Source organism: Bos mutus, chromosome 13 (genome assembly GCF_027580195.1).
Source record: "Bos mutus isolate GX-2022 chromosome 13, NWIPB_WYAK_1.1, whole genome shotgun sequence".
In the NCBI taxonomy this organism is placed as follows: Eukaryota; Metazoa; Chordata; class Mammalia; order Artiodactyla; family Bovidae; genus Bos; species Bos mutus.
The window spans coordinates 48197857-48208096 of record NC_091629.1 but is presented as its reverse complement, the minus strand read 5'-3'; the positions used below and the strand labels follow the sequence as shown (position 1 = coordinate 48208096).

Below are 10240 nucleotides of genomic sequence, written 5' to 3'. Positions count from 1 at the left end.
CTGGGCTGACACCCTCCCTAACTCCAGTAGACTCAGTTTAGTGTCTTCTCGTCACTGGAGCTTGCTGGGTTTCAACACAGATGATCTAGCTCCCAAATTTCTTTTCACCGTAGCCTCAGTTGGGGAGGACTTGGTTCTCTTTCCATGGGCGTCTGCACGTTAACAGGACTAAATGTAGTTGACTTTACAATGAGTAAACCTGGCAGCCACCGTGTTAATCAGAGTGTCCAGGTTAACATAGCTGGAAACAGGACATATTCATACGTGCCCTTTGATACCATGCACCAAGGGCACGCCACCTCCGGTTTTGTTTTTTTTTCCACAAAAACCCATGGCCTTAACTATGAGAAAATATTAAACTTGAGGGGCATTCTACAATGTGCCCGGAAATACTCTTCAAAAAAAACCAAGGTCATGAAAGACTAGGAACGAATGAGGAACTGTCACAGATTGGACGAGACTGAGAAAAACACTGGTGGAAAAACTGGTGACAGCTGTATAAAGGTTTGAAAAGTTTAGTATAAAAGTTGTGTTATTTTATTGATGGTCAAGTTTTTATAATTGTACCAAGTTATATGGGATGTTAACATTAGGGAAAGCCTGGGTGAAGGGTTGTGCAGGAGTTCTCTGTACTGTTTTTGCAACAGTTCTGTAAATCTGAAATCATTTCAATGTAAAGTTTTTTTAAAAAAGGATTGGACACAAAGAAATGGTTATTGAATGCGGGAAACATTAGAAAATTGTTTAGCAAGGGGAAGAAAGATACAGTGACTGGACCCCAAGATAAGCACAGGAGTATCATCATCTTACATATGGTGAACCAGACTGAAGGGTGAATGAATTGAACAAGATCATAATCATAAAAGCAGAAAAAAAAAAAAAAGAGTATGGCCTATAGTTCATGTGACTGGCTGGAGCCAGAGTAAGAATTGAGGAGGCGTTGGAAGGAACTGGAAGGAGTTAAGGCTTTGAGTGATAGGCTTTGAGTTTTGGAATTAATATTCTGTGGAATGGAGGAACCACTGCGGAGAACTACTTGAGACTTGAGTCTTCCACAGATCTTTCTGAGGCAGCACAAACGGACTGGGAGAATGAAATGACAAGTTGCTACAGTCAATGAGGGTAGGGATGAAGGATGTGGGCTGTGGCAATGGGGGCAGCTCTGAAAGAAATGATTCTCAAGTTTTGGAGATGGACTTAACAGGATTTGAAGACCAATTAGATGGAACTAGTTATGGAAGACTCCCAGACTTGCTGTTAAGTAGAAGTATAGCAAAATGTTTAAGCACACAGTCTTTGGAGTCAGACAGTCCTGGATTCCAACTTGTACTCTTGCCATGTAACAGCTAAGGACACTTGTAGCTTCTCAATCATCTTGAACCTATTTTCTGTAAAACAGAGATGATCATTCGTCTATGAAAGTGACCAGGAACACTAAATGACAGTGCATGTTACATATCTGAGTGTTTGGGATATAGTAATAAATGCTGAGAGTTGTCCTGGAGTAAGTGAATAGAGGTGTGATACTGGTTGCTAGGACAGACAAGACAAACAGAAGAGGTCTGAATTAGAAATGAGGAAAGTAACAGCATGGTTGTTTTCACTTATCTGCAGGAGTAACTAAAAATTTTCAAGGTCCCTTCCTTGTGCGTTGCTTTGAGGAAACCCTGATGCTCACAGCATCTTTGCCCAATGGGCATGGGGGACCAATACTGTCCTTCCTAGGTCTCCACTTAAGACCTGAAAGATTCCCATGGATCCTCCCCTTCAGTGTCCTGACCACAAAGAAGCTTTACAGACACATGGAAACTGACCAATGAAATGAGCTGGGAGTGACAGCAGTTTCTGTTCTGGAGTTCTACAACATGAGATCCTCTTCCTAGAAGTCCAGAGACTAGCAGCCAGTCAGCCACAGCTGAGTCCCAGTTTGATGCTTTGAAGAGTTTGGTGCTGGAAAGCCAAATGTTCAGTAAAAATAACTACTTATTTTCCCAGGGAGGATTTCCTCATGCTGGGGGAAACACATCTTCCCTCTTTACCTTAGCAACGGCGAAACTAGAGCTTCCTAGCTGCTTATATAGGACAGATTAAAGACGATAAGGTCTACTTTGAAGGATTTCCAAGGAACCTGTCTTTCAGTCACTGCTAGATCACCATATTAAAAAAAAAAAAAAAAACCCACTTCCCTTAGCGTCTTTCCACTGGGTCAATTTTAAATCACAGAATGACCACTTGGTTTCCTAATAAGAAAAAGTCTTGTTAGCTAGCTGGTGATTCTCTATTGAGCACCCATGGCTGAGATCCTGTCTTAGGGCACCCTTAGTTGTGCCAGAAAAGTAGACATCTTCATCTTGGTTCTCTTCAACACAGGCACCAAATCCAGTCTCACCCGAGTCTTTCTAGTTTTTCTCCCATCTACTTCAAGCACAGACAGGCAGTAACTTGCCCATGTACAAAAGCAGAGGGGGAGAAATCTATACATCCTGGTCACATAAAAGGCCTCCCTGCAGGTGGGAAAAACTTTATTCAAGACTAATATCAAAGTGTACAAAGGAAGGACCAGAAAGTTTAATTGTAAACAGTCTTACATCTTTTAGGAAACACAAGTGAGGGAGCCCACTGCAGGACCTCTGTAACAGCACTTGACTCCCTATATGGTACTTGTAGAGTTACCTGAGTATTTGAAATTACAATTTAAGAAAACAAAGGAACTCCAATACAATAATATACAATCCAGTGCTGCTATTCCATTTTTGGTTAACAAAAGCATAGCATATATACAAATAATTCTGAAAGCAACTAAAAAAAAAAAATGCGGGGGGGCTGGAGATGCCAACAATATTAAATAGATGTAGTTAACTTAAAGGAATTTAAAAGGATGGATTTACATCCAAAACAAGGAGGGATATAAAAACAGAAGTCTAATTCCATAAGTCATCCCTAGTAACATTTCAAGTTATTAACCAGGTAAATAAAAAATTGGCAGAGTGGGCCTAATTGACATAGTTGATTTAGGATGAACCTCTATGAGCTGGTGAGTCATGTTTCACTAAAATTTCTGATGAAATGACACTGGTATGTCAATCTCTTGATGAAAAATTAGTACCCGAACTTTTAAATAGAGTTATTGTAAGTCTTATGAAATTAAAATTCTCCTGCACTCTGATTTAAGATCATAAAAGCCAGAGCAAGAATTCATTATTATGAGCTGCTGGACCAGTTTTAAATCAATCTATTTGATAAAACAAGTAAGGTCCTTCCCTCCTCACCCAGGCTATGTGAAACGCTGCCTTCCCCAACCTCCCAAAAGAGCAGAAGAATAATAATAAGGCAATTGCTCATTTTACTTTGTTTTTATTTCAACATAACATGCAGTAAAAAAATTAACAGGATTTATTAGCATTTACAATGCTTACAAAGAAAAAGGACTCTAAAAGCAATTTAGTTCAGATTTAAGAAATCACTCTAATTAAACACTTACAATAAATCTATTTCCAAATGATCAGTTTGGACCAAAATTTAAGATAGCATTTGGTAGATATTTATGTCTGCTGTCTATCTGCAGTATTTTTATATAACCTCTGATTCTTGGGATATCCAGCCCCCATTTTCCTAACACAGCAGGGAAAGACATATACAGGTGGCCATTTAAATTAAAGGAAGAAATGGAGTAAGGGAGATCCCAGGCTGCAAAAATATATACAAGCATTTACCTTTTCCAGAACTAAACATTTCTTCCATAAAAATATTAATAGCCAAGCCCTATAGAACTAGGGCCGGGACTACTTCATATATAACTATTCTGTATTTTAAAAATATAGGGCAGAAAGCCTTTTGGATGATATTTATACATTTTCGCACAATATTTCTAGGTCCCTAAATGAATCATCAAGCATGTAGAACAAAAAAGTCTACTTTCTTACATTATCTCTTAATTTAATCTCATAAATCTCTAGTAAATATTGTAGGTAACTACATTTCAATATGAGCATTCACCTCAATAGGAAGTCTTTATAGAAGGTTTAATCTCCATAGCCATATATTACCAAAGTTCAGACATGTAACGAATGGGTAGTTGGCAGACATTCGCTCTGTAAGACAAAGCAATAGTGTTTTTTGCCCCCTACCAACAAAAAGGCAGAGTCACTTTGAAAACTAGGGCTTTTAGAGACCATAGTACATTTCCTAGACTATGTAGAATAAAATCAAAATTAAGATAGGACTGGGGGTAGCCCAATCTCTCCCTTCACACTAACGACTTCTGGATGAGGCAACCCTTTCACTCACATGTCTGCTTTATGATGGCAGTGTTTTAGAATACAGATATACAAGTTAAAAAATGTTTTTGTCGTTATTTCAAGATAAGAGTAGTTAGGGACAAAACCCCCCATTTCCTTTCCAAATAGAACAGGGGTTTGCTATTTGCTTATTTTTGGCTCAATGCTACTTTTTCATGCTATGCTACTGAAACCTGCCAAAGTCCCTATTTCATGAGAATTAGGTTATGAGTTCAGTTATGATAGGCACTCAGCTGGCTTAGGCTTTCTCCCACTGTCCTCTGACAGCAGTCATCTTGCTAAGTCTAAGCAGGCTAAGTTAAAAAAAATTACCACAGAGAAGGTCAAAGTGCATTAATCAGTTACTAACAGAGCAATCTAATGTTAAATAGTCATGGGAAAAACCTGTTAAAATTGTTAGACGTGAACAGAAAATTCAAATCAGGACAAGACAGAATGGAAGTAACTATTATAACATTTGTCAGATAAATTGTCAATCTGTGAAGTTTTAATTCACACAGACAATACATTTCTGTGGTTACTAGAAATGTATTGCTGTAAATGCATTTACTCACTTTTTTAACCAGTACCACAGCTCTTCCTCCCTAATGAAAATGAAAATGATTTTATAGATATTTTCATTGACCTCTACTTGGATTAGAAAGCACTCTAATTTGAACTCCTTAGCAGGAGTTAAATGTAACTGGAATTGTTGGATTATGATAAAATTTAAAGATGGAATTGATATACAGGAACACACAAAAACTGTCAATGGCCTTCGATAAAGTCACCCAAATTAATTTCAAAAATTGGCTAACTTTTTTTTTTCCTCTACAGTGAAGGCAGCATAGTGTCAGTATTGTTTGTCAAGTTTAGTATTTGCGAGGCAATTAAAACAATCAAATTTCTAAGTGAAGTCATTTGCAGACCGGGACCAACTTCTCCACAAAACTACTTTGTGGAGAGATACAAGAGTCTAGCATCTCTTTTCTAGGGATAACATCAAATGATGCATGGATTTCATGCTCCGAAAAGGAAAAACAACAGTCAGGCCAGGCTGAAAGAAGAGGGAGAGCACAAGCCGGAAGTTTGCTCACAACCCCAGAAGCTGGGCTGTTTTAAACAAATACCTCTTTCCATGAGGCTTAATAGGTAGATCCTACATATTTTAGTTACCATGGAAATTCCCTGCATATTTTCAGAATCTCTAAAAGAAAAAAAACCTAAGTGAGACTTCTGAGACACAAATTTTTTGTTAAGGAAACAATCTAGTGGAATAAGACAAGGCAGATTTCATTGCTGTGTTAATCTCATGGTAAGTAAGGTTTATGACTAAGTCATTTGCAGATCTGATTTCTGAAAACACTGAGAAGAAACCCAGAATCACTGGGAGATAAATCTCAATGATAACATTAATTTACTTACACTCAAGATAACTCTCTAAACAGTCACAGTCCAATTTTACAAGTGTGCAATAGGCAAAGAAGGAAAAGGACAAACGTTGCAAATAAATTCTTGTCCTTTGGTGGTGCAGGCTCTCAGAATTCACTCTTGTCCAAAGCCTTCTGTTTCTTCAATAGCAAATAACAGCTTTTCCTTCAGTTGCTCATAGCTCTTGTAGGGTGGCAGGTCCAGGCGGTTAAAACTAAAAGTAAGAATTGTTACCTTGAGAAAAGGATATATACTAACAATGGTTTCAAAGCCAGGCAAAATTAGGTTGAAATCTCAGCTCCATCACTGGGCCCTTGGGCACCTGTTTTATTTTTTTACTTTTCCAAGTCTGTTTTTTTTCTTTGGTAAAATGAAAGTTAACAGTACTTACCTCTCAGGATTCAATAAAGAAGAAATAAGCATATATAGCATAGTACCAGATGCTCAATAGGTACGCAGTAAAATGCCAGACCTCTTAAACTTTCCCATTTACTCTATAATCAAACATGGTCAGCAAACGTTTGCTGTTTGGGCTAGATGGTAAATATTAATACTTTAGGCTTTGTGGGTCATAGGTCTCTTATCAAAAGGTTTTAAATATACCCCATTAACAATAAAAATATTTTCTGCTCTCATATCTAATATGCTGGTCCTACTGACTTTCTTTTATTCTTAACTATGAATTTTAAAAGGTATCTTCTAATTTGGGGGCATATTAAGGACACTTTCACAAGGTAACAGGCAGTGAATCTGCCCTAAAGCCTTGGCCTTCTGCTATAGTTTTAGGATAAGGTGCAGGTGGACACTTGGCGGGCTTCCCAGGTGGCTCAGTTGCAAAAAAGCTGCCTGCCAATGCAGGAGACACAGGAGACACAGGTTCGATCCCTGGGTGGGTCGGGAAGATACCCTGGAGGAGGAAATGGCAACCCACTCTAGTATTCTTCCTGGGAAAATTTCATGAACAAAAGAGGCTAGAAGGCTACAGTAAATCCATGGGATCACAAAGTGTCAGTCATGACTGAGCACTCACTCAACAGATATTTGGTAACAGAAGAAATAATGTTTCCACAAAGGGAAAATAAATTTAGTTATAGAAATGAACAAATAAAAACATGGAACTTGAAAAAGTAATGAGACTAGTTTTCATGCATGACTGAGATAAGCTGTTCACAATAATGTAATGGCACAGTGTGTTCCAAGTTTAAAAAAAGTGACAAAAGGTCAAATCAAAATACATGTGTACAAGATGAGTATAAGACAATCAACTGTATCTCGATATACTAGCAATGAATAATCTTAAGTGAAATTAAGAAAATAATTCCATTTATAATAGTTTCTTAAAGAATAAAATACTTAGGAATAAATTTTTCAGAAGAAAAGCAGGACTTACGTAATAAAAACTACAAAACACTGTTGAAATACATCAGACATCTAAATAAAGGGAAAGACACCTGATATTCATGAGTCAGAAGACAATACTGTTAGGATGGCAATACTCCCCCAAACTAACTAATCAATTTGTATCAAAATCCCAGCTGATCTCTTTGCAGAATTGGACAAGCTGATCCTACAATTCATATGGAAATCCAAAGGACCCAGAAGAGCAGAAACAATCTTGAAAAAAGTTGGAGAATGCATATCTAATATCAAAACTTACTGAAAAGATATAATAATCAACAAAATGTTACTGTCACTGTGAACAAATATTATAGATCAATGGAAAAGAAGTGAGAATTCAAAAATAAACCCGTGTATTTATGGTCAACTGATTCTTCAACAAACATGCCAAGCTGTTTTAAAAAGTCGTATTAATGAAAATACAGAAGAGCACACAAGAGAGCATAAAAAGGGCAGATAGGAAAAATACACAAATGTCCGGCAAGGTCTATATATGACTACTGAAAGTCTCACAAAATAAAGTGCAGATATTGTTGGCATTACATTGAATTCCAACATTTTGTATTTAAGATTAGGGTTTTTAGTTTTGTACATTTTTGGTAATGTGGTTAAACTACATTTATAATAAGAAAACATTATTTCTGTCACTGTGCTAAGAGTCTCTCTCTATAGCTACCTAGATTTGATTTCTTCCTCTGCCTACAGAGAAATGTTAAAGTGTTTTCTAAATATCACATTTCAAAAAAAAAAATGCAGTGGTGAGAAAAGGGATTAACTGTAAATTGGTAACAGAGATTGTTTTGGGGTGACAGAAATACTCTAAAACTGGATTGTAGTGATGGTTACTTCTTTGAAAATCTACTAAATATTACTAGATTAAAATGGGTAATTTTTTTGTTACATAAATTATGTCACTAAAGCTGTTAAAAATAATTCAATACCATGGAGAAAATATTTCATTTCTAATTTGTAACATGCTTTAGTATATACAAGATAAGTGAGAAAAGGATATTTTCTACACTTTTTAAAATTTTTATTTTGGAGAAGAGTTGATTAACATTGTTGTGTTAGTTTCAGGTGAATAGTAAAGAGTTTCAGTTATACACAAACACTCTTTCTGATTTTACTTACCAGGTATGACTTCTAGGCAACCAATTTTCTTTCCCGACTTTTTCAATGCAGAACTTCTGTGGCCCATTGCTCCCTAAAATATAGTGAAATCATCAACAGCTTGATAGTGTAATGGTTCTCAAATTGCTATCCCCAATTCAGCTGTATCAGCATCACCAGGGAACTTAACGAATCACAAATACACAGGCCCCAACTGAACTGAATCAAAAATTCTAGGGGTGAGGCTCAGCAACAATATTTTAACAAGCTTCCAGATGATTCTGATGAGTACTCAATTTGAGAACCATATTGTTAATGCATGCTAAGGAGGAGAAAATGCAGTTTCATCTACACCCCTTAGCTAGAACACCAGAATGCTGTAATTAATAATATCTCACATTACAAGGCATAAAAAGTTTAATTTCAATTTTAAACAGGGAAACTAAAACTCACTGTCTTATAAAATTTGATTTAAATAGAAAACTGTGAAAACTTTAGAAAATGTAAACTACCTAATGAATTCAATAGGTCCTGTAGGGTGTGCCCTGACACACTTTTTACCCAATTCTTGCCTCTCATTTATCTCGAGTCGGCTGTTAATGGTTATCTTTTAGTACTGGTTTTCTCAAAACATCACTGCTGCCCCTCAGCAGCATTTATTGGTGGTCACAATTGGAAGTACTACTGGACTTCTGAATAAGACAGCGCCAGGCACACTTAATGTTCTGCCATGTGTAAAATAAGTCAAGCCAAAGAATTTTCTCATGTTCCACCTGACTAAACACAATACAAATATAAATTGGTAGTACTTTTGCATCTACTAACACTGAAGTGTTTTCTTAAGTAGTTATGTGAAAAGCCCAGTATGGTCATTATGAAACAGGATAGCTAAAATAATAATTAAGCTTGAAATTATTAGTTTATGTACTGCACATTCTCTCAATATATTATAACATTTCTAGCCACACAGATGACAAGTTTAATAGTGCTAATTAGTATATAACAGTAGAGTCTGGATTTTTTTTTTTTTTTTTTTGATGATCTCATGAATCTTTATTTATAAAATTGGGAGGAATACTGGATTTGATCCACAGCTGCAGTATGCCAGACCTGTTTAAGGAGTTCATAATTCTTTTGGTTTCTTATTATTCAGTATATATACCTATTAGCTTCCCTGGAAATAATTTCTGCAGGTCAATGAATATCTACTATAACATGATTAGAAAGCAAAATGATATATCAGTTCAGTTCAGTCACTCAGTCGTGTCCGACTGTCTGCAACTCCATGGACTGCAGCATGCCAGGCTTCCCTGTCCACCGCCAACTGCCAGAGCCCGCCCAAACTCATGTCCATTGAGTCAGTGATGCCCTCCAACCATTGCATCCTTTATCATCCACCTCTCCTCCTGCCTTCAGTCCTTCCCAATATCAGGATATTTTCCAGTGAGGCAGTTCTTTGCATTTCTTTTGGATTTCTTTTAATAGACTGAATCAAATATCAAAATAGAGAAATATGAAATGAAGGATTCACAGTGAATTTCAATGATAAAGGCTATTTGACAAATAATACCAGTTACCCTGGATGTTTTCTAAAATTTTATGGACTTGTAAGACATCATTTGTAAACATAAACTGAAATTTTAGGCTGTCAATGGTTTCAATCTTACTGACAACTACCCCTAAACCAAACAACCTTCATGTAGACTCCGCACGTTTATTCCTATTTTTCAACCTATTTCAACTTTAAAAAGGTCTGAGGTCTTTTAAATATCAGAGCCTTGGCTTATACTGGAATTCCATGATTAGACATTATACTTTAAGTTCTACCTCATTTTTCCTCTACTTTAATCAGCTATATTTTGGCAGGTATATTATCCTTATTTCATTTAGGCTATTTCCCTCTTTCTCTTACACGTATTTTTTTTGTCTATTATTTTTTACCTTTTCTATCTGTTCTTTCATATTTCAGTAATTCTTATATACAAAGAGCTTCTGACCTTCTCTTAGATCAGCTCATTTAAACA

The 10240-nt window shown here is 36.4% G+C and overlaps 1 protein-coding gene across 3 annotated transcripts in view; it reads right to left on the bottom strand.

The window, feature by feature from the left end:
* Positions 1–2520: 2520 nt before the first annotated feature.
* ITCH (itchy E3 ubiquitin protein ligase) overlaps positions 2521–10240 on the bottom strand; it is a 97902-nt gene continuing 90182 nt past the window's right edge. For all 3 annotated transcript variants that reach the window (XM_070381607.1, XM_070381608.1, XM_070381609.1), the window contains 2 exons: positions 8238–8310; positions 2521–5922 (listed from right to left, as the gene is read on the bottom strand). In XM_070381607.1, the coding sequence (XP_070237708.1) occupies positions 5823–5922; positions 8238–8310 (173 nt within the window). In that variant the 3' untranslated portion in view covers positions 2521–5822. The remainder of the gene's footprint in view (positions 5923–8237; positions 8311–10240) is intronic.